The sequence below is a fragment of the Colias eurytheme genome, chromosome 7, assembly GCF_061535395.1.
Source record: "Colias eurytheme isolate Ceu_HAF_F1 chromosome 7, ilColEury1 Martin Lab GWU primary, whole genome shotgun sequence".
Lineage (NCBI taxonomy): Eukaryota > Metazoa > Arthropoda > Insecta > Lepidoptera > Pieridae > Colias > Colias eurytheme.
Window position 1 is genome coordinate 3438288 of NC_142986.1, and position 26733 is coordinate 3465020.

Here is a 26733-nt window from a genome sequence, read left to right on the forward strand (position 1 = left end):
CCTTCCCGTCCCCGCATCTTAGTCAACATAAGGGCATAGCCCTAGCCCTTGGCAAAGCATTGTATTTATCGCGAGGGTTACTTTTATTAAACACCACTCAATCATGACCCCTTATACGCCATTCAGGATTCATTCCACAATGACGAGTAACACCAGGCTTCAGCCGTGACAGACCAACTTATAATGGTCGACGGTAAGTATTGAGCGATCCGTGAATTAATGGTTTGCGATGTAAATTGATTTTCCGAATCGCATAACATATTTAACTTATTGCTACGGGTTATGGTAATTAAAATAAGTGATTCTAATCTGATTGGAACAAGATTGATACACGTAGAACAAGCGTAGAACTAAATACAATTTTGACGCGTTTTATCTTTTTGTTAGTTTATTCAAGAGACGTTGAAACAAGCGCTTTATATAGCGACACTGTATCGGTTGGTTGGATAACGATTGAAGTTAAATTGATAGAAAACAAGTTTGATATATCTTCCTATTATAGTTTTTAGTAGATATTGAATAGTTCAGTCTCATTGTATGGAGCGGATGCATTTCATACCTATTTTACTTATTGATTTTCTCAAGTTGAGTTATCTTTGCTATATAGAGCTAGCCTTTATTTCCTACGGTCTTTACATTAAACTTAACTTAGGAGATAATAATAAAGAAGAAGGCATAAAGTAATAATTATCTATAAAATTAGAAGAAAGAAGAGAAAAAGGTCAAAATACAATGATCACAAATAGGGTAAACAACTATAAATCGTTATTTTATACATGAAGAAAGGTCCCATTAGATTTTAATAATCTTATTATAACATTTCGTAAGAATATAGAAAAACAGAAGTGTTGTACATAGGAACAGTTTCGGAAAATCCGTTTAAATCTTGGGTTCCATTTGGAATCGTATGGATGACGTTATTTCGGGGAATTAATTGTTAAATTTGTATTGATAGATAAGCTGTCGTGTTTCCTCATGACGTGCATTAATATTAGGTATATTATATAATATTATTTAATGCATAGGTTCTACTAGTGGGATTGCATGCTGTTTCACATTCAGATTTCTATCCTTTAAAATCTAATCAAGATCAATAATTATTATTCAGTAACATTTTTTTTTCAGTTTTTCTAGTAGACATCGTTTTAAGCATAAATATATAAAGATTAAAGGACCAAAGGAATCTATGTCCCTCTCCAAAGTGAAATCTGTCATTATTACAAGTTTTTTTTTAATGTCAGTCTTTTCAGTGGGAAATTTGAAAAACATAATACTTACACTCTTAGTATTATAATTAAATTAATAATATACCTGAGGTTTTTATAGAGTTAAATTGGTATTTTATAATAAATATATAGAGAGAATACTTTTTATGGCGAGATGACAAAATATATATTCTAAATCCATTTCGTTTGGAAGTAATGTGAAGAGTTTACTATCGTCTATCAGATAATAATTATTGAGGTAAACATTGTATCAACGATTTTATGCCTAACTGCCACAGCCAGTGAACACTGATGGAATTTGGTGAAATAGCTTACCTTCAAGAAGCCTAAGAAGGACGCATTAAATATATTATGCTATCTGAAAGGTTCCCAGAGAAAATCAAGTTAACAAACTTCACGCGATCAACTTCGTGGGCTGTATCTAGTTATATACTCAAATTACTCAGATTGGGTAACAGCTTCATTCCATATTATACACAGAATACTCTGTATGCTTAGCCGATAAAGAATCTGCTTGCCTTTCGCTTTAAAGGAAACACGCTCTTATCATAATGTACCTGAGCCTTTGAGGTCTTAAGGAGTTTCACAAAGTAGGTCGCATATATTTTGAAATTAATTGAGAAAGAAAATTTTAAGTTCTGTATTTAATTTTGGTACAAGCTTTGATAGTTGCCAAATAAATGTTGATTTTAAGGTGGAAAATGTTGTCATAATACGAGTATGAGTATCTTTTCTAAGCCGGGGCTTGCACGAATTAGGTCAGGTTCCCTTGGGAGGTTGCTGCACCCTCGTTGCTCGTAGAAGATTGTCTTCAAGTGGTAGCATATTAATGGTGCGTTACTTTAAATGGGTCATTGTTGATACTTTTTGTACATGAAACATTATTACAAAAAAAGTCTATGACAATTTAAGTGTTCCTAGTATTATTGATAGAATATCACTGAAACTGAAAAAAGCGACTGTGTTATGATACAGTTTTTAGTTGTTGTTTTGATTTCTTCAAAATCTATTCAGTAGTGTATAAAACATTATAAGTAGGTACATCAAAATGTAACATGGTGTTAATTTATATATTTGCGTAACATATTTTGTTGCATCCATTTAGACGTTTTTGTACTGAATTGATTCGATGAAAATTATTACCTGAATTGTGCCTGAAGTAAATAATTATTAAGTATGATGGAGATCAGCAAAAATTATATCAATTAAACATCCTCTAAGTGGCCAGCTGTCGTACTTTTGTGACAATTTTTCTAAAAAACTCATGACTGGTAATTTTTCTATGCCGCGTAGCAAGTGTGTTCAAACCACGTTCAAACTATAAACCCGTATATACTTTGCCAATCTAATTAAAAAGTTTTAAGAAACATTAACTGACGTTATCCCTCAAATTAAAAAAACCTTAAATTAATTAATTTTGTATTACCGAAAAAAAAAAATATAAAAAATATTTCATTCAATATTTATTATATGAACATTCCTTAAATTAAGACAGGAAACATTTATAAAATAGCAGCTATACAATTATAAAATACGATAACACTTACAAAATGTTCACTTAACTCATTATCCTTAACGTTTTGTTTCGTTATTTGGTTGCTAAGTGCCTTGAATTTTTCAGTATTTTTTAATTTATCTATATTTTTTTCTCAAAATTTTTACTTTTTTTATGAATTTACACCTAAGTACTTACTGTTTTATTTTGATACTTTTTAAAAAGGGAAGTAGGTACCTAGACTTAGTTCAAATCTCATAATATAGCTTACCTTTAGAATTTTGGGAACATAAATAGATCATGAAAAAATGATTGGTTCGTACTTGCAAATTTTAACTGTAACCAGGTACCTATCATAATAGCTCGGTTTACTGATGACTAATGTGTTAATTTATAAATAAACCTCAGAAATATTAATGACTACATAATTTAAGAAATCTTTATAAAGCAAATGTAGGAGTAAAATTATTTTAATCGTTATAATTTCTGTTTTCTTAATCTTTACTAGATGGCGCTAGCAACTCGGCTCGATAGTAAGCTTCTATGAAAGTTATTTTTACGTAAATTGAAGTGAAATGCGTTTTAAGAACAAAAATAATTACATATTTTAAAGATACAAAAATAATTTTACTAAAAAAAGATAAGATAGAAAATGACTCATGTAAAAAAATAAAAAAATGAAGTTTTTGCTATAATGCAAAAATGAAAATTCATTGCTCAAAAAGTCAAGGCCTCTACAATTCTCCTAGTTGGAATCATGAACATTATTTCTCCTTACATGAATATCAATCGTGGTGACAATTTGAATTTTAAATTGGCAACACATAGAGCTGTCTGTTAGAGTAAGCTTTAAAAGTTAAAAATCGTCGCTCGGCCCCATTTAAGCCAGTGGTTGTATTGCATTTCTAACTCTTTTGCAAGTTTTATTATCAAAAATCCATTTAACATTTTATTAATATCTTAAACAAATCAAACCGCATGACGAATATCGAAGGAAGAAATACAATTATAATATTGTGTTCTGAACAAATTTTCACACAACTCGCAATTATTATGAGTAATGTCTGACTGTTTGTTAATAACCTATCAGGTCTAAGTCACGAGTCAGCGGCAATTTACAGCTAACAAAATAAGAATTACATCGAAGAACTCAATATTAGCTCACTCGATTCTTCGTAAATCATTGTATTCCATTGTAGACTACTAAAATGTATGAAAAAAACACTTTTCGAAATACTTATTTACTTCAACATGTTTTATAATGTTATATAAGCCAATTTTATGTTAACTTGCTTTGTTAAATTTGACATAATTCTCATGAGATTCGAAGGTATAATAGATTCATATTTAATTAATTCCTCCATATGAGGAGATTTATTTTGGCGTATTAAATTTAAATATTTCTTCATCTCAATGCCATTTGCATTTTCCTGATTATTAGCAACCTTCAAATTTACATAGTTTCTTTTCCTCTATCGCCAAGTTCAATTATCAGTAATTAAATACCAATGTATGTGGTACTTTACACTTTTACTGCGATAAAAGTAGCTTTTGAGGCAAACTGTAAAAGGATGTCAAAAAACAAAACGGATGAGAATTAAAGATTTTTATTTACATTACTTCTTTATAAATTTGTAAAGCAATAGCTTTGTTTCATATATAATATGAGTCATTACAATTTGGACAATGACCTGTGCCTGTAATTAACATAATGCTTGTTTCGTTTATAAATTAAAAATAATTATTCATAATAAAAAAATCAAGGCACTTAGGAACGAAAAGACGACAATAATACTATGTAATAACAATACAATTTTGACAATCTGTAACTAGTCTTTAAAACTACAATAGTATTTTACAATAATTTCATGTGCGTTTGTGATTTTTAAAATTACATTTGGTACCGTTTTTTTATGTTAATTAACTACTGAACAAGCGGATCTTTCTGGAAGTTTAAATTGACGTTTTGCATTCATCGTTCACCGTGTTCCGTACACGTTAAGCCCAGATGGATAATTTCCCTCCAAACTCACAACTTTCGTGTCCATTCCAGACCCTGGAGGCGACAGTACAAGCATTCTTATTATACAAATTCGATACAAAAAATCTACATATCCAACGCGATAAAAACGTCTTAACGCACTACAATCGAATATTATAAACCGGACCAACCGTATAAAATTGCCGATTGAAGGAATTAATTTTTTGAAGCGTTTTTACACAGCACGATTCAAAAAAGGATGGGGTACTAGCACAAATACGACATACAGGCTAGGCTAATATCACAGGAGTGCTGGGAACGGTCCGCCCGACTCCACCCCACGCCCGGCTCCTCCCGACCTCCCACAGGTACCTATTTACTATTCAGAGGGGCGAAATGGGCTTCTACCAATATATTTTGCGACAATTAAGATTTCAATACTAACTTCACTTTCCTCATCCGATTGCACAACGAGCGAACAAGTCTATTGCACAACGATCAGTTAGCAATACCGTTACATTTTCAACTAAATCATTCGCCTAAAATAAATTAACAATGACACAATACAGTAAAAATATACTAAACAATAAGTACGCAATGATCGAAAACAACCAATTTTACTATATGGTAACAAGCATAGATGGATAAGGTAACATTAAGAACAAAATATACAAATAAAATAAAGTACAGCAAAACAAAACACTTTAAATAAAATTAATATGAATCAGACTTGTAAAATGCAACATTTGATCCAAGGTTTGGCCCAACGTTTGGCTTACTTATCTACGCGAGTAAGGTCACATACGCGCTTCGGTCGCGACGAGCACCTCACGTCATATCATATAAAGTATTTTTTCCTTTGTTACGAACATGTCAAATACGTAACTTCGATGCGAGATACCGTGTTTCTTAATATGCGTGCCGTCTCACTCACGCTTCATAGCGCAGTGCACTCAGCTTTTACTTTCAAAGTTTATCGGACGACTATTTGTTCCAAGCATTTTCTACTGACTTTGTAAACTTGTACTCATAACGCCTCCTAAATTATCTTAATCTCACTCGAGGCAGCACAATAATACTAAAAGCAAGGACTAAACAATGGTACAGTTCATAATCATGCGTAACCGTTCCCAGTTGTTTTGCACTATCACTTAATCATAATTATAATATTCTATACGTATTAAACTATTTATAGTACAATAATGTAACATTAATTATGGCTTATATCTAAAACTCCGAAATAATCCATTCTTCACTATTTCATCTTCACCTCAACGTCACATAGCAGCACAGTTCTTTGATTAACGAAACGATCGTCGAACACTAATTGGACCGCGCCCATCGGCAGCGCCTGAGCAACTTTCACTAAATAATAAAAACGCGCTAACAATAAGTACTCATCTTATAAGAATTCGCTAGACGATAATCCGTTCGGGTAACGTTTCCTTAGCGCGACGTCCAGCGGTCAGGTGGTGCGCCGTGAGACGCAACGCGAGGGCCTCGACGGGCGAGCTCGTTCAAAACGCGTCCGGTATCTCGGTCAGCGACTCGAGCGTAACCTCGCACGAGCATACTTCACTCGGACACTGGCATCACAGCGGAGAGTGTAGGTGCGCCGGACGGCGCGGTCATGAGTCCAACACTGTCAGCAGTCCGGGGGGTAGGAGGACGTCTTGTCGGGGCATCTGTCGCGCGAGCTGGGCGCACCCCAAATTCGCATCTCCCAGTTCCGGGATAGCGTCGAGGAGGGCTAAGCATTCGTCTTCAACGGCGCGACGCGCTTTTTTGCCTATCCACGAATCGTCACATTCTTCTCTCGCGCGGCGACGTCTGGCTTCCTTTTCTCTGCGTGCTTCTTCGCTCAAGCGGCAGTAGGTGTTGTTGATGCAGACTGAGCGACGCAAATCGCGAGCGGGGTCCTCGATATTCTCCAGTTTCTGGGAGCATATTTCGATGACCCGCTTGCGCTCCTCGTTGGCGCGGAGGCGCGCGGAGATCATGGAGAGCTTGGGGCGCGCAGCCGGTTCGGTGCGCGGAGGGCCGAACATGTCGTCCTCAAAGGCGTCCGCGATCTCGGCGCCGCGCGCACTCTCCCGCTCTTCTTGCGGAGTCATTCTGTAACAATAACATGAACTCATTAGCACTCATTTGCGTAGTCTCGCGTTATTTCCCAAGACGAATGACGTTTAAATCGAATCTCTATTAATATAGAAATTACATCAACGAAAGCGACTTTATGGTATTGCTAAGTTTGTTTGTTTATATTCCTGACAAAAACATTACGCAGAGCGATAAAGTCCTTGAAATTGTTTACTGATACGCATTACGGAATGAATTCCACTTTAATATAATCCGAGGAATTACAAGTACTAGGTCAAAGAACAATGCCTCCGAGAGCCGCAAACGGGTCAATAAGATACAGATTGATATAGTTCAAAATCAGAGTGATCATGGATCTCTGACAAGAAATGAATACGCGACCTATAAATATTTTTATAGCACCCACCTCGCTGGTATTTCAGGAGAGAAGATGAGAAATCCAGACATATACATCATTAATAAACAGAGCACAAATTAGGCGATAACGTGAAAACAAAGCTCGGAACACTGGCACTGCAAGCGCGCAATTCGTCACTTCGTCCTCGACAGTGGTGAGTGTGTGAAGGCACAAATTGAACAAAAATAAGCGCTGCGAGCGACGCGTGTGCGCAGCGCGACGAACTCTCGGCAATTGACAGTATACCTCACTGTAGATAAGACATTGAAAAAGCCAATTGCGTCACTCGTATACGGCTACGTACGTGCTGGGAGGAAACGGGTGACGTAGCTGTGAACCGTCATTTAAACGATATTGACTGCAATGACTCGTTCTATTTGTTTACGACATACATCTAAAACGACAATGTCTAGGAGCCAGTAAAACAAACGAAAACATCTGACGATTAACTACGCCAATTTAATAGTTAGGAACAATTTGAATGCCACCGACCGCTTTCATGCAGATATTTAAATAGAACCGGATCAAGCGCTAACGACAGATCCTAAAGATGCATATCTAACGTTTATTACACGGAAAATAATTTTATTACTCACAAATAAGTGTATAAATATAATATATATTTGGTATTGCTCGTTGAAGCGGAAGTCAGCATTAAGCATCATAATAAATTAAAAGAAAAAAGAAACTGTCAAGAGCAAACACGTCTTGCCCTTGAGGGTTGTATGTGGTTGTATTAACAAATTTACTTATAACATTGCATAAATTAGGAATCAAGAATTATAATGTCATAATCAAAAGTTACAAAAGTCGGATTGTTGATAAACCGGAAGTAACCCGTATAGCACGCTATAAAGTGCCGTAATTTTCCATTAATTGACTTAAATCTTGAACATCGCTGCCAGAGGATTCATATACAATTTATGAACAGAAGTTGTTTCTCAGAAATTGAAACGATCCTAAAAGATTTAACAAATCTAAATCTTTTACTCTACTTTTAGATTTAAATTACGAGATAAAAACTTATCCATTACTGGATTTGGATTGTAAAATAATGTTAATGATTGTTTTTCGTTAAAAAAAAATAATTAGTACCGTCTAGTCTAAATGTCAATTAGTTCATTAAGCATCTCCAATCCCCATCTAGTCGGAGGAACATTTTTAATTAATGGATCGCAAACGGGAAACGCATACGATTATAATCCTTGGTAGAATTTTTTCATACATTATCTAATAGCCTATAAAGTGACTATAGAGATTACGCAACACCACTCTTAAAATGGAATGCACTTGAGTTTGTCGCAGTTTCTTAATCAATACAGCTATGTCTATAGCTTGGTTTTAAAAAAATGCTCTATGATGCCGTCAGCGCAGTAGCGGCATGCGATAACTTTTAGTAAAATACGAAAATATGTATTAATTTTCAGTATAACAGAGCCTACTTCAATATTTATGTATTTATATATACCTACTGCGGATAATTCAAAAGTTAATTTTAATTACGACAAAATGCAAAATGTTCAGCCAAAGTTCGAATGCTTAAATATATAATATGAAAAAGGTATCGAAGTTATTCACTGTCTGGACGGAAAATTTGTATTCTAACTATACTTTGTGTAGAATGTACTCTTAGCTTTCTTTGTCTATGAAAGATGGATCGATCTTTTTAATTTTGTTAACCAGAGCAAAAACAATAATGTCTAAAAGAAAAAAAGGCATACACTTAGAGGGAAATACAATGGAGATTGGTTGGAAATTACACTATACTGAACTGCTGTCAGAGGCAACTAGAACTTTATAGTTCTGATGTAAGCTAGATTTAGCTCCGTGAACACGTGCCGTCACAATCATATTATCGAAAAGACGTTACACTGTACGTGTTTTTATTTTAAAATGGCCGCTTTGCTCAAATTTATATTTTTATAACTCTCTCTTAATTATTGTTGTGCGATTTACTCAATCTCTATTTAGAAGCTGTAAGTATTTATAAATTCAAACTAAATGCACACGTAAATCATGTATGATGTATCGACTGTTAAAAATGGAGTAGCTTAATCAACGTATGACAATGAACAAAAGTATGGTTGGAGGTATTCTTAGCATATTTGAGGCATGAGGCGTGTTTTAGTTTTTTAGAGTAAAGCGACAGACGGGCAAGCAGGCGACCCCATGTTACGATCTAATAAATCTTGCTTGACTCGAGCTACCACTACCTGCACTTTCTTTTCTCTGTCTCGCACGAGCAACTCACATGAAACCCATAGACAATATATATAAATAATGTATGAGTGAGTCCTCTATAGTCTATGCACTATGGATTCGTTTTTTAACAGAAGCGAATGGTCGTGTTGGCGTAACGGTAAGTTCCGGGTGTGGAATTTTAATTATAAAATCATTTTTATTTTATTAAAAAACAAACAAAAATAAAATATAAGAGATACATAATAATTATAAGTATCTTATGTAAATGTTTAAAAATCTACTTCTTATTTACAAACAGTTTAAGAATGTTTACGCGACCTTTATGTAAGGATGTTTTAGCAACTTTCATTTTATTAACATCGTTATACTCAGTTATTCCTGCACTAATTCAGTCGCAACTTCAGCCACGAAGTTCCACATACTTGAATTCAAATTTAGCTTTACCTTTATCTCTTTAAAAACGTGCAATCAATTTCACATCCGATACACATCTAATAAACGCGCAGAACAATGAATTCACCTAGAATCCACTGAAACGTTCCTTTGAAACTGCTCTTATGAGTTGAGAGTAAACAATTTCAATTAGTTTGTCCTTCTGTACTACCTACAGGATCGCAAATTACATCATGCAAGTATGATAACACATCACTAGCGTAACGACGCAATCATGGAGCTTGTAAAAGCTATTCTGATATTATCTTACGCGCTTAAACTGATTTAAGTAAACGAATAATAAAATACAATTTAAAAGGAACAAGTTAATAAAAATGTAGCTGTAAGTAAAAAGCTGTAAGTATTTATTTAAATATAAATAAATAAATAAATAAAATCTAGACGTTTGAAAAATCTTAAAACATAATTAACAATTGAAAAAGCAAATGAAAACTAACATACACATAATTGTTTTATAGTAAATTACTAAATTTGTTTCCAATAAAAGCGTTAATTACTCCTAAATAAAGGTATTACTTATTAATTTTATAACACATTCTGCGACTAACATCAAAGAGCAATAACTAAGTTCGAGAAATGAAATTGCTAGAAGCGTATTTTATAAGATTTCAATTATTATTAATTCATTAGTTAAAATTAGCATCAAACCAAAGTTAAGTGTGCCTATGTCGAAGTACACGTAGGCGTGTCTTTGAATTAAAAGCGAAATTAATATACACAGATACGTATTTATAACAAGAATATATTTTATTACTAAATTTATGCTTTACCATTGATTCCAGAACTTAAAAATCTAAAATATTTAAGTCACAGCTACCAGCCTGACCATTTTACTATTAACTAGGTACACACTAAACCCACTTTGATCCACAGTCAAATTTGGTCCACATAACATACAAGGATATCATTTGAAATATAATCTGTGGTTAATATAAGTCTGGTTTGAGGTACAACGACCCGACGACCCTCGCAACCAAATTTTGTTGAAGCAATGTATTCTTTATCGGTTTTCGGCGAAACTTCCGGAGTTATTTTAAAGACCCAATAAATCTTACTTCATTGTATTTAAAACAATCGTTAATTAGACATTTTTCATTAAAATAATTTAATTAAAATTATGTTGATTTTCGTTGGATAACATTTAGTTTTTCCCAATAATTAATGATGACTGTGTTTTTTGTTGCCGTCATTGTTTTCAACCAATTTATGAGCTTGTTAATGTCAAATCACTAACTTCCTATAATGATATTATCTTTTACTCTTCATTCACTACTTCAGTTTAAATGAATTTCTCATGACAAGTTCGGGATAAAAAAAATTCAACCAAGAATTCCACTCCTTTCCGACAAGAGTTATAAAGAAAACGAATAAAGAAAATTTAAACGAAAACATAATTTGACCAACCAGTAACGAGTTTGAAATAACAAAGACGTAGATATACCTACATGTTTTTGTATACGTACGTTCCGCCAACACCCAGACAATACGAATACCAGTGATACTCTCATTTCCATAAATAAATCTAAGTAATTATTAATAAAATATAGCGTTATGATTTCATTGCACAACCTCATATGCAATGTTGAAGCGATGCGTAACACGAGTGACGTCATCTATGCACTATTAATTTGAATTATTAAACTTTCTCTAGGTGCTATTTCTTTGCTGTTAAACCTTATAAAGCCTCATATTATGGGTCCCTGTTAGCACATTCCCGCTAAAGTGTCGCGCAAATGATTGATCTAGGAATGTAGGTAAACGGCAAAAAAATAAAGTGGAACAATATTTAATGTATCGTAAGCAACCTTCAGAAAAGCTCGGTTTTATCCTTTAGTTTTATAACCTTGCAAATTGTCCAAAAAACACAGATATTTTGATAAATATTTAAAAGGAAGGACCAATGTTATTTAAATATACCAACTATTATCTAGTAACTAGTTTATAATTAAGATACATCTGTCCTTTATTTACACGGCCAGATAGAATTACTATGAAAACGAAAACAATACCTCCAAGGCCAATTTGAAGTACTTTATCACAAGCTGTGATAATACGCGTTGTGTAATACCTACATTGATATCGAACAATAACCGTAAGTGGACGATCAATGCAGATTATACAATTTAAACTATATTAAGACAGTAGGAGCACAAATAGATCATGCACGTGCATCTAACGTCACGCTGGCAAAAGAACGTAAATTGACAATTAATTAAATCATCATGATTAACAAACCAGTATATCTTGATACAGATAATAAAGGATGAGTTCAATGAGGAAATGAAATAGATGTGAAGGGTAATAGTTTAACAACAATAATGGACAAACCGGAATCTAGAGGACAATGTAGCGCCTTGACTGAGAATAAAATGTTTGTGCTATGTTCCGTAAATTTTACTATATGTAAAGATAAAATTTATTCAATAAGGAAAAAAAGTGGTAAAATAACTGAGCACAGTCATTACGTCTGCAACTGTTCAAAAATTAACCAGCATAATTTCATAGAGCCAACTCGAATCCTGGAATAGAGAAACAGTTCTGCAAAATGTAACAGATTTAAGTGTCTTTTTATCCACATCTTTTTCTCGTTTGCTTTTAAACAGGACGACATTCCGTTATAAAATATAACTGTCCACAGCGGCTATAAAAGCCTAATAGCATGTAATTTATCACGAAGCCTAATCAGAATTTCCATACAATGCGCGATGTACGTTGCCGGTGTATTATGGAATATGAACAAAGTGAGTGCTTTCCAACAGACAATGGAATGGTTGCAAGACGAATAAATCAGAAATATAATGGCGTCGCAGTCGTTGTATCGACTGTATATGTTACTTAATTTATTGTTGAAAAATCGACCTTACTTAAATCGTAATAAATTGTATCACATTCTCAGATGATACTTATGTATGATTTAGTAACATAAATAATAGTCATAGTTTGTTTTTGAAACATTGGAAGTAACATGTTCATTTTTTGTTCAAGTTAAGTACATTCTTTTTAATTAAAATTGATTAGTAAATAGTAGAATATTTTTTTCTGGCTTTATTAACTCGTCACGGCATTCTTTTACTCACAAGAAGGTTTTCATATTATTAGGTACGCAAAGCTTTTTATTTCTAAATATCATAAGGTTATTTTCCTAATACAGAAACAACCCTTGGCGATAAGCCAAACTTATTATTAACTATAATTTTCAGAAATGAGAAAAATTACACTAGCATCATTTGTATTCGTAATGGTAGAGGATTGGAGTTACTGAGATTGGTAAAAGAGAGGAAAACCGGCTAAATAAATATGAACGTAGTCATTTACTTGAGTGTGTAAATTGGATTACTATTTTATTAGTCAGTTTTATACAAAAGCGAGTTTATTAAATTGACATAATCTTTTATCTAAATAAGTAGGTACAATAAATCATAACTTATGCTAATAATGGTAATTGATATTTTTTAAGTTGGTAACTCTATTTTATGACTCTATCGGCCGCCATCTTCTTGTTACTAACAAGTTCATTTAAGGATGATAATTTTAGATTTATGTAATAAAACTTTTTCATAACGATAATTACGTTACTTACCTACTTACTTTCTTTTTTTTTTCAAGTTTAGTGTTTTCAATAATTATATAATAATCTACGAGAAGTTTTATTTTGTTCCTTTTTTGTAGAGTGGTAAGAATACACATAAATTCCTTAGAATATTTATTAATTTCCGAGCAACTAACATGCATCATGATATAGGTTTATTATATAAAAAATATGTTATAAAGTCATTTAATTAAAATAGGCTCTACATTATTGCATTTCCTATATCAAAAGTAAAAGTAAAAATAATATATAGCTACATAAGTACATAGATGGAATTAATATAACTAAATTTAATAAAGAAATGCAAAAACGATGTTGACGCAGTGAACGTATTCTGAATTTTGAAATGAGAACACACTCTACCTTTTTCTATGTTTCTAAGAGTGAGCGAGATAGCACCATCACGACAAAAAGGCCAGTCAGGTACAATTGACACTAGTGATTTGAGAATATAAGTGCCATTAATATTTTAATAGTGTTATATGTATATTAATAATACAACTATTTAATTCATATACTTATTTAATAATGAATTAAAAAAAACAGGACTGCTAAATTAATATTCTTAAAAATTTAATTAATAGTCGCAATAAATTACAAAAACAATTGCGTTCCTTGAAATTAAACGTTAAAAATAAATATATTGCCGTTTATTGTGCGCTGATACTTATCTTGCTTATTTACAATGTTAATACGTCATAACTATTCGTGCTCAGAGAAAGTAATTTACCAAACGGTTAGTTAAACCAAAATTTTATGAATTTTAATATTAACGAATGTCACCTGAAAATAATTAAGCCAGGTGCGGTTCAACTTGAAATATTTCTATGCGCAAAAAAGTAAATAAAACAAAACAATTAATTACATAATTAATTTTAATAATTACCTGTCGTATTCCAAGTGCAAAACACAAAAGTCAAATTATGGTAAACAAATTTCACAGTTCAGTTAACTATTCAAAAATGGAGCGCTTAGTTCAAACATAATGCCAACCTCAACAAGCTGTATCACATAAAACGATCAACTTAGCACTTGTACAAACAGCCGATACATAACTGAAGGGAAGCGACACGTGCTTCTGCGTTGGGCTCTCGCGCCAAACTGAGCCGCGTCGCGCGGCGTCACTGCCGAGTGCCGTACGAACTTGTGATAAAGAGGGCGCGCACTGCTCGCTCACCACGACCCTTCCTAGCAAAGGATACCTCATTATCCTTACTGTAATCCGCCTTTTTGATAATTTTTATTTGTACTGTGTTTGATTCATCATTTAACCTTTTAACCCGGCCATTTCGCGTGCTGCACAAGTTATTAAATGGTCTACAGCTCTACACGATTATAATGTACACAACTCTATAATTATCTTTGTTCGGTCATACATGCGTAACTGTGATACGTGCTCTACATTAAAAACAGAAAGTTTCTACCTGTTTATTAAATCTCAGTCTTTTAATGTTATACGTATACACATTATGTTCGTGGAGTACTTTTGTAGAGCTTATGGTTATTGCCTCTCAAATATCAATATTAACAATCTACTAAGTGTTTTAAAGGAAAACTGCTTCAAGATGCTGTAATGGTGCTAAAAGATTCGCCTGCGTAATTTTATCAGTGTTGCGTATAACAATAGAGTTTAATTTGAATGGGAGCCAAACATTGACAAGCAGCTGCCCGACCCTCGAATTGCCATATTCAATCATGCGTGAAGGTGTACTACATTGCTTGGAGCTATAATAAACTATACAGATTACTGTTATTATTTCGACTACTTCTGAATGACTTCACTGTTTGGTTCACACAGGGTAAACCAGGTAAAATATTACCGAGAACAAGTTGGTGAATAATTAATAAACAATAGATCCATTAGAAAAATGCGGGTGATGTTAAGCGAACACGTAACACAACTTTCTATTGAACGCGCATTAGTTAATGATGCCCGCTGGAAGATATATTCTGTTTCTTCGGTGTGTAAAACTTGTGTATTTTTTATTAAGAGCCGAGACGTGTGCGGTCACTGTTTAACCCGAATAAAAGAGGATGTTGGGTCGAGGTTTAATAATTGCGCGCCAAGACTTTCACCTTCGGCGCGCGGCCGCTCCGCAAGGCCGAAGCACCGTTCCCCGACTTCCGTGGCCCGTGCGGCTTGCGCCCGTACCCCGTGCCATGAGCGACACTCGCACTGGCCGCGATCGAAACGTTTCTGTAATCTCTGTTTAGGCACTATTGCATTCTTGGCTATTACATAATTGCGATTAAACTCGAGCCTGCAAAAAGTAGAGCGCATATAACACCCAATTTAAAATGGAAAGTCTTCTTCTATCGAACACTATGTTTAATTATAAGTTTGCGAATGATATGGATGATATAATAATTTAATTACTGAGTGATGAGTTGCGTGGCACATATTGTTATTCATTACCTGCTTTGAAACGCGTACGTCCGCTCAGAGCGAGTTTACACGCGAACCAAGCCGACCCATATTTACTCTGTAGTCTCATTCCACTCGTTAAATCGATGCTTTTAATAGAGATGATGGTTTCGGTCTCAAAATTCTATTGCGTATAAATACATTTTAATTGTAGGGATGTGAGAATTTTTATTTGGATTTTAGGGCGATGCTTTCGTCTATTTTCCTTTTCACTTTAAATGGAAAGCTTTTGTAAAATAGAGTAGAAATTAGATAAAAAAGTGTGTAGATAATTAATTAATATGCTCTACCAACTATAAAAGTAGGTGAATTATGACCTTTTGTTTTTATTTTTAAAAGGTAATTTAAATCGTCATTTTCATAAGGAAAAACAATTTTACCTGAATTTTTTATTTCAGATGACATCATTATTGCAAAGTTTTTGTTGAAAACCTCCGTAAACAAGTGACAACGACCGATAGCGCCATAGGTTGAACATCAGAACTCGGGCGATATTTTTCTTGGCTTATCTTTTATCACCGAATTTAATAGTCATCGCTTATGACGTATATTGATAAGGGTTACGTTTTATTTCAAATAATAGTGAGCGTTACAAACACAGATAAATAGGCAAACGTATGAATTTGAAGCTAAACGATTTGGTGATACGAAATTTAATTATAAAGTAAATGTAAACCATTTCAAGTTTCAAGTGCCGTTGCAGTACAGAATTCATGCCAATAAAATATTTAAATTATTCTCTTGAAACTTGTTTTACAGGCGTGTCAGTGTGTTTTGTTTGGAAATTTCCGCAAGACAAACAATACGCACTGATCTTGGTTTGTTTTTCAACAATGAATAGATTACACAGTCATCTATATCAGCATATTAATATTTTCAAGTTCCACGCGTTATTTGATGTAAATTGTAATAATCTGCCCCTTTATGTTTCCCTACTCCTATTAGCTACCGTCGTGAGTCAAAGAATTAACGTTGCTAATTTTAACAATAAAAATATTTCGAGTACTTAGCTGCTTCATATTCACTATTTCCAATTGCGTTCATTTAATTCACCTATCCCGAATCCGATACGTTAAGGAAAACACATATCATACTTTTTACAAACATGTAAATCCATCAATTGCATTTAAATTTCACAAACCGGTACAATCTTCACGAAGTAGATTACAAAACAATTTGTTGATATTGGATTTGAAGAAGTAGCGGGAACAAAGATAGTAGCGCGAACGACACAACCGAGCGCTTCCGAAAATAGCCGAGAGGTCGGCACCGATAAGCCGCCGCGTCGCTCTGAGTCGGCCAGTCCTTGATTATTGAAAAAAAAGTGACAGTCCCATCAACTTTTTACGTCTGTTAGCTCGATTCGTTTTCAAATGTGTTAATGATTTACTAACGCGCTCCACTGAAACTTACGAAAGGTTGCTAGCAGAGGCGGCTCGTGACAAAATTTTATGGGTGTTCACTTGAAATAAAACACTGAAAATACATGGTGTAAAGCAGTACATTTATCAAAAAAATTACTTATAAAGGAAATACCTACACACGTCTTTCTTTTTGGTGTGCAAAAATATCTATAACTTAAAGCGACAAGACATTCGTAAATATCTGTTGTTGCTTTCATCACAACCACACAACCACGGTTTTTTTACATATTGTTCAGATTTAAACACACGCGTATATGTTTTCGTTTTTGTCGTACATTTTTACGTAAGATCAAGTTCAGGCCGTGGCGGTCCCTTAGCTTTACATTCAAGCCGAATTTGTAACGTTTTATCACACTTTTTAATGAACGCCACATTATAATTATTGTTCATTTTAACACTCACAAGTAATACTGATAAGTACAGGCTATTTCAACACGTATTTTATAATTTTAATTAGAAAATTGCATGAATCGCGCGCGTGCATTGAAGTTGACTCGAGAGTCGAGTGTTTGTTTATATTATAGACGTAGCAACTGGCAACGTCGCAATCGCTGTCCTGCCGGGCGGTAAAAACGAACCGGCAACGTTTGCGGGTGCGGCGCACCGAATTTTGCTACTTTTCCATAGAAAATCTTTTGTTTCACGCGCAGGGCTCTGGCAAAACCCTCTCTTTCACTCCTATTGGATTTCGTATTAGGAAATGTACTAAATCTTTTTTCATTGGAGCGCAATCGTGAGCGCACCGCTTCGCGCGTTACATAATACAGTAGGTATTATACAGGTGTATGGGATGATGGAATGATGGATATATTCATTGGTATTAACAGTAGTTTTAAAGATTACGATTGATTTTAAATAGTAATAATTAATGTTAATAATTAAATTAAGGAGTATGATTTTAGTATAATTATTTATGGGAGTTCACTGCACCAGCGCTCCTTAGGGCGAGCCGCCTCTGGTTGCTAGTATTTGTTTTCACGCTAATTGGCTTTTATTTTAATCGATAAGAACTCCTTTTGTACTTCTCGAAGTTAGTAAGTAGCTGGATCGATCATCGAACAAATGTTTTTACTAGTTGAATAAGGAAAGAAAAATCAGTTAAAATTAATTTAACTCTATATGTAGAGTCACGTGTTAATTTTAGTAGTTTACACGTGACACGCAATAACAATAACTCCGATAACGTATAGTATTTTGTAATTGAATGAAGAAAGTAAAATACTTTTCTATTGATTAATAGTTAATTGGTAGGTACCTTAATTTTGTAGTACTGTTGCCCAAATTATTTAACTGATAAACTATTTTTTATTTTTATTGTCATTAATCGCAAAATTTTTCAAAAACAAAAAAACAATTGAATAAATGTTTAAAATAAATCCATTTTTAAATTTTCAAATCCATATTACGTAAGAATGAGTGTTACCTGATTCAATAAGACATTAAGAGACAAAGAAACCCTGCCCATTCTTACAGAAAACATAAAAGGCCGGCTTCGTATAAAATCTTGATGTAATATGACATTGTTGGATTCCTTTCTACTTCTGAGAATCCATGTTATCTATGTTTGTAGTCCTTATCGACTCGTCAGATAAAATGGATAATTTGTTTAAAATCACAAGCTTGGCTAACCGGCTACTTTTTCAAATAACTAAACATTCATAACATGCTGTTTTTGTAACTATTGAGTTAAATTTTTATGCCAAAATTTATCGAAAAAATTTTAAGATTAGTATTACTTTTTGTGCTATTGAACTTTGCTTATTGTAAAACAATAGAAATATCAATTTAAAGAATAGCTGTATTTGTTGAAATTCAATCAAAACACGTTAATATTTACATGCCATTAGTATTCAAAGCTTATAGAGGACAATATACTGTTTTTTGTTCGCCCACGCCATAAAAGGCGCCTAAATTGGAAATGCTCGTATCCTGTTCATACTAATTACGATAGGGCAATTTTTAGGACATAACATAGGTCGATGGCCAAATAAACTTCGTACGTAAAACCTTAACGGACCGGTAATTGTTTTTAATACGTTTCGTCTCATCCTTTTGTTTCCAGTGTGATTAATAGATTATCATTATACATTACTCTTTGTGTTCGTGAAATTAACAAGAGCGTAACAACGAAGGCACCTATGGACGTGTTGCATTTTAGTTTGAACAAGTCTGAGTTTACAGGTACACAGAGATACAGGTTTTAGTGATGAAGTTACAATAAGTCACGGTTACAAAAAGAAAAATTGAAGTGGCCTCTGTTATTAGAATATTTATTGTATCTATTATGCATCATCGTAATATTAATGAATAATTATGCATTATTTATTTAGACTCAGTATACAATTCGTATTAATGGATGATACTTTAACGAGTCTAGTGAACTAATCACACAATGCAATGAACGGAAAGTATATTATTAAATATTAATTTTTTACAAAAAAAAATATTATAGGTATTAATTTTTATTTTTTAACAAAAAAAATTGCTATAGCCACTAATAAATAAGGAAAAATTGTTCGAAAAATTCGTATGTAGTAACTACATACCTATTTAATAAGCAAAATATATAGATATTGGTAAGTATGTATTTCAAACGCTTTATGTTATAAAAATCTTTCACCTTATAAAAGTTATACATTTTTTCATTGCACTAATCCGGGCTTGAGTTTTTACTAAAAAACCCATATAAATATTTTCACAGATCAATGTTACTGGGAACACGCCAAGAGTCAACGACATCTGTCAGCTGTCACTGTAAAAACCAAAAGTAAAGACGCAATTAAAAAGGTGATTTTATGAGTTAGCGATGTAATAATTATCTCGGGTTATTTTCGTACGTGTAATGAATTCCAAATGAACAATATGTATAGTGATATTTTTGTTCCAAGGTTAGGTAGTTTAGGATGATCTAAAACTAGACTTCATCAATAAAAGATAAATCAAAACAAGTATTTTAATCGTTATTATATAATTTATCACTGTAATTAATACATATAGAATAATATTAATTTTAAATAGGTTTTGAGTATTTTCTTAGTAAAACACCTAAAAGCGTCAAGGACACAGTGCTTTACGCATTTTTAACCTTTGACTCTAACAAAATTACAAAAATAACGCTATAAAAATAAAATAGTATTATTTCGCTATTTATAAATTAAGTATAATCTACATAATAATAGACGAATAGAAATAATAATAATGGCATAAACGATCAAAAAAGATTAATTAATTAGCGATAGCGTGTGTGATATTATTGTTTAATTTTAGAACAGATATAAGTAACAAAAATAGTAAAAGATATCCAGAAGTTGTACAACAGCAACAAATCGTTGTAAACGCTAATTAAATTCCTACATCAATAACAATTTTTCAATATTTATATTAAATAGTGGCTCGTTTAAAAATAACCTTTTTACGACCTATATTGACTGTATCGACAAACCCTCTCAAATACAGTATGTCATTGTAATCTATAATATAAAAATGAATCCCAAAATGTGTTGGTAAGCGCATAACTTGAGAACGGCTGTACCGATTTCGATAATTATTTTTTTATTATATTCCTTGAAGTACGAGGATGGTTCTTATGTAGAGAAAACGTAAATATGTACCACGGGCGAAGCCGGGGCGGACCGCTAGTAATTAATATATTTAAAACATTTTTAGTATTTAGTCCCTAAGTAAATGCTATTTTCTTCATAATAATCCATTTTTCCACATCGAGTGTAGTAGTATAAATTGTGTACCTTTGTGTACTTCTAACGTCTTTACGCTAGGACTCTAGGAGTGTCCTTCAGAAGCTTGCACTAGCTAATTCCTACGTTACACTGTAACATCACTCAGTCATATGAAATTGCTCGCAAGTACCGTCAAGCATGCTTTATGCTGAATTTTTTCCGGTGAGTAGGATGCGTAAATAAGATAAGAACATTCTAGTAATGTGCGTTACAAAGAATTACATATTAGGAAAAAAATATTATCAATGTTATTTTTAGAATGTTGTAGTAATTTTCATGCTGTTCGTCGTGCTGCGAATGAGCTTTTTGAGTTAAATAGATAAAAGATATCTAGATAAGCATTAAATAATGTGTAAAAAACATGTTTTCAAATATAAGATTCGATAAAATGAGATCTCATCGAACAAAATGACCCATTTTCACTGACATATTTATATGTACATTGTACTACTTCACATCACACAAAACAGCGATATATTTCCATATCAAAAACCAATAACAAGATTCATTTTCAATAAAAACTGTTTTTAAATGGTTACCTATTGGATTTATGTGTAAAAGAACATGCCAATTGTATTTGAAACATAATTTTTGTCATGACTGTAGAGTTCGGCATTCGGCATCGAGTTTTATCAATTTATGATGTTTATCAGTTGAATAAATAATAAACGTGACGTTTTCAATCTATATGCTTTAAATCATTCTATTCAAACTAAACTTCCAACTTGCAAAACTTAACCGCAACAAAAATGTAATATCGATAAATAACAGAGAGATAAAATTGTATGTCATTTTAGATAGATACCTAATTTACTATGTATATTTGTAATCATTTTGTTCTATAATAATAGATAAAGATGTAGGTACAATTATTCGAGGCATTTTCCTAAGCATTTTCTTCAGATCCAAGCCACAGAACATTCCAGATAATTAAAAACTTAATTGAACGTCCATCACATAATCTTTCAATAAATTAGTTTCGGCAAAGCGATTCATGAAACTACGGCTTGTTTGAGGACGAAACGAAAGGTCGTTGACCCAGCGAAAACTCAACCCACGGCATAAGCCCGCCTGAGAGGCTTCGTTTCAGCTTTTTTTATTTTCCCATGTATCGTTTGATGTGCCGTACAAATTACTATTGTATACGATAATTATGATATCACGGAGTTGATTTTATTACGAATTCCTTAATTTCAATTTGAAATTGTTATATTAAATTAGATCATCAATTTTTTTATACATTAGCAACATCGTCACCATAGACTGAATTAGAATATTAGAGAAACATTTAAATTGAAAATGTTCAACAGAATTGCTGCGTTATGTTTTATCGATTTTCTTTTTATCGATTAGGTACCGTATATTATTATCAACAATACAATACCACCGATTTTATAATATCATAAATTTTAGAAATTAACTTTAAAATGCGTTGATTTAGTTTCCAATTTTACGGCTCTGTTTTTTTATCACGTGAAATATTATTAATTGCTATTTGAATTAATAATATAGAAAATTAACACATTTGGATTATTAACTAGGTACTACATATACGCCATTTCAAGTTTTACATATATTTGATAAAAATTATAATTGCTTAATACTTAATAAATTATGTATATTTCACGTTCATATGAACATAAGAAACGTAATATAAATATATAATAGTTGGTAGAATAAATATTAATTTAGTATTCCACGCGGAGGCCACTTATATAATATATTGAGTGTATTTACTATGTGTATATTTTAGGTACTCCATGTTTACGCAGATAGATTTTCTTAGATTAGCGTACGTTGAATAAGATTTCTTTTGGATCGTTACTCATTTAAACAGGAAAATTATATCGTTAATATTAGGTCGAGCTATCGCCAATTCTATCTAGATATCTTTATTTAAGATATTATCTAATCCTTACTAATATATGTAATAAATAATAATATGTATTGTTTTGATATACATATCACAGGCAATATTATGAGGAATCCAAATCACTTATCGATATCGCAATGTTTTTTGTGCGCTAGAGCTATGCTACAAATTTAATAAAATAGTAATAATAGATATGCTCAAATAAAATTTGGATGAACATTATAAACATTTTAAGTCAACACTCTTTAAATCAAAGAAATCTCCATAGCATATTATAGATTTATTTATTATTTTGAAAACTACACAGCTTACAGTTTGACTTACTCTACTTATATCTATGATACAATACGCCAATTACGAGTTTTACGTTTTACATTTAATTAACGGAATTTCCTGGTGTGATTTAAATTCGAATTATTATAAAATTAAAAGCAAAATTGTAAACATTAAATACCAAAACGTCTACTTTTTGTGTGATTCCTTAGCAACCCGAAATAATTTACTAAAATGTTATCAGCTTAATCTAAAGTTTCCTTCAAAAAGTACGTGGGTGTAATGCGCCCAGTCTGAATCAAGTGTAAGCCAGACGAGACTCAGTCTGGCTGAGTTCACTGACTCGATGGTTTTGGTCTGCCTGAAATGTGGAACTTCTAGAAACCACCATCTTTTGTGGCCTTTCTAGAACTATCGATTGATTGTATTCAAAAGAATTGGCCATGCCTAACTTAATTATCTTGTGTTACCAAAAAGCAATCACTTAATGTTTATAACCTTTTAACGATGTAATTGTAGATAATAACTTAAAATATATCAAAAGATGTCGTATATTACAAAGAATAAATAAAGGAAAAACATTTTCTTTAAAATTTCTGCTCTACATCGCCGCCACATTTTATTACGCGTCTTGCCATTTACACTGATTGCTTAAAAGTGATCACAATATTATAATGAATATAATGAATAGAACTAATTTTTATCTTCCATTATTAGCATCTTTAACCAATCTATTTTAAAATTAAACTTTAGTTTGTGTATAGATAGAGATCTAAAGGAATTCAGCTTCAATCCTTATTGTATTATAGTCTTACTGTATGAGGCATGCATGTGATACAAGGCACAGGTATATGAAATACTTATACAGGCTAAAGAAATTTCCGTTAGTTCCGTTAGCAAGCTCAGCCTTGATCAATAAATTGTTTACGCAACTTACATTTTAACGCGTTAGTTTTGAAGGCATTGTTAAATATCTTGTCACCGCTTATTTGCGTCATAAAGTTGACTTTAACTACAATTATTAAAATTTAACAACCGCAAATTAGCAAGCAATCAACCGCACTGCAAACAAACTTGGCAACAATGAGACGTCAATAAAAAAAATCGCCAAAAAAGGGCGCCATTACAACAAATTTAACAGTGCCTATTATCTTCGACACCGTAAATTAAACAGCAACGTAGCGACAGCTGGATCGGTCGACTGACTAGTCGAGCGACTCTGTCCATTTACTGGCCGTCGAGCGACTCGTCGACGGACGTGATGAGCGATTTCAATCTGATTTCTTTGTCCGGAGCGCGGAGAGCGGATCGATCGGACGACGAGTTTATTAATACGGTGGTGACATTTGTGGATTGGTGGGTCCTTTACGAAGACTATATCGCAAAGATGGCTAAGATATCAAAAGGCAGGTGCGTTTATTACGTGAGAACTCAGTACAATTCAAATCAAGTATTAATTTACCTACTGCCAGTTAATCAGAGTATATTTCATTATGTGCGAGGGTAAGTAAACAAACACGGGTATTTACGACATAGCCTAAATATATTTACGTTCAGCGGTTTAATCACTGTCGATCATTAAGTCGACCCGTTTTCTCAACTTCTTATACATTTGGTTAATGCGTAATATGTTTTTGATTGCTTATTAATTAGTTAATTATTTATTTGTTGCAAAATGAAAGGTATCTTTATAAAACCTTTATCAGAAAGTATACTACTGAGGTTTGATTTAAAAATGTGTCAGGGTATACATAATATATGTACCTAGATAGCCATGTAGCAGATGTGGGTTCTGAGCAATAAAATTGCTATAAAATTACCAAATTGGATATATGTACTCTAGATTAGTTGAAAAATGTTAATTTGTGAAATAATCCAGCCACTGTACCACCAAGTATGTGATGGTATGTTGAATAGAGAATTAAGGAAATGCGATTATGGTTCTTTTTCGAATCGCGATCATTTCTATTGCAGAAATAGACATAAGTCTACACCTATTTTGGGAAAATGAAACATATTTCTAAATAGATTTTATCACAAAGTAAGACTTTTGAAATGATGTTTGCACCACAGATAACATATCAATAATAATCGGCTTCAATGAATAAATCATTATCACTTACAGTTAATTAAATAAGCAATAAAGAACATTAAAATATGTTAACGAAAATGTAGGTACTGCAAAATCATATAAATAAATTTATTTGGGTATAACGAGTACAGGTATAGGGTATTACGCGTATAAATAACGTTACGCAGAAACGCCAATATTTGGACATCAATAAATATTTAATTGTCACCCAAATCAGTTCATATTAGAGGTTCGCACAGATTACGCGAAAGTAGCTCGAATTCCGTGCTGTGTCGTAAGTCGGCGACCACTTTAGTTAGAGCCCCGGCAAATTGGTGTTACGGTCGTGGCTCTAGCAATTCTCGTTGGTACAACCTACCGCGCGGCTCTAGCTATACTGGTTATCGTCTAAGTACCTTTCACGATCTTAACGCGTCACTTTCCCCGCTCTAGTGCGTTTTTTTTAACGTTACATTACGATTACATCAATATGTTCCGCGTATAATGGCTGTGAATCGGAACGCATTTAATTGGTGTTAAATTGATTTTTATTTTTATTTGAGGGTTTAATTATTAAGGATTGCATAAGTTTAGAAATATAAGCATGTTTCGAAATAGCCTTAAAAATAAATCAAGTAAAATCAAGATTAAGTTCAAACTTCAAAATTATATTTTCTACGTAACTAGGTCAATAACTTTTCAACGTTAAACATTAGTAAGCATTAGAAAATAAACAAAAAAAATAATTTAACGTTCAATCAATAGTAATGAACAGTTTACTTAGTTTAGTTAACTAGATTAAGGCATAGGTACTATATCACTAGCTCGTGATTTATTATTAATGCAGCACTCCGAGCCAGCGCCTCTCCCACTGTCCCACAGAGATTCTACGTAATAACCTCGCTAACTAATCATTTTTATATCATTTAAGATAGAATTATGTTATATTTTGGGAAGCTATTTGTATGTAGTATGTTGTACAATGTACAACATACTACATAGTTGTGATCTAGATATGAAACAACGTACATATACAGTTTAAAACATTTTTGCTTGAATCAATGGTGAAAAATGTGAACACAGTAATTATGCTAATATTAAACATCTGTTCTCCGTCAAAACAGATAACCCAATTTGTGTCTAGACGCGCCATTTTGTTCTTATCATCGTAATCTGCATTCTTGTCTATGGAAAAAAATTCAAATTTAGAATCGCGGTTCCCGCGCATCGCGAATTCTTGGTAGCATTGTGCGGCAAGAATGGCGGCAAGTCATTAAGCCCGGTGTACATGGCCGCATAACGGTGCAGCACGCGGCCGCGCAGCGACTCACCCGTGAATGTAGCTGTAACCCTTCGTTACTTGTATAATACTTATGGTACATTTACACATTCGCTAGTCGCCTCGCGCCTCGCCATAACAATTTGAGTGTCGACGCGAACCACTGTTCAGGCATTCGTCTTCCTTTGATTACGTCCGAAAATCCGGT

General features: G+C 33.0%; 1 protein-coding gene across 3 annotated transcripts in view; it reads right to left on the reverse strand.

Annotated features, from left to right (window-relative positions):
• Positions 1–4312: 4312 nt before the first annotated feature.
• Positions 4313–26733, reverse strand: part of LOC149906952 (uncharacterized) — a 48579-nt gene continuing 26158 nt past the window's right edge. The window contains exons 1-2 of one of the 3 annotated variants that reach the window (XM_090103995.1): positions 14330–14563; positions 4313–6817 (exon numbers count right to left, since the gene is read on the reverse strand). In XM_090103995.1, coding sequence (XP_089960121.1) covers positions 6331–6816 — 486 coding nt within the window. In that variant the 5' untranslated portion in view covers position 6817; positions 14330–14563 and the 3' untranslated portion in view covers positions 4313–6330. Of the gene's footprint in view, positions 6818–7208; positions 7446–14329; positions 14564–26733 lie in introns of those variants that run through there. The other 2 variants (XM_090103994.1, XM_090103997.1) reach the window with 2 other exon arrangements.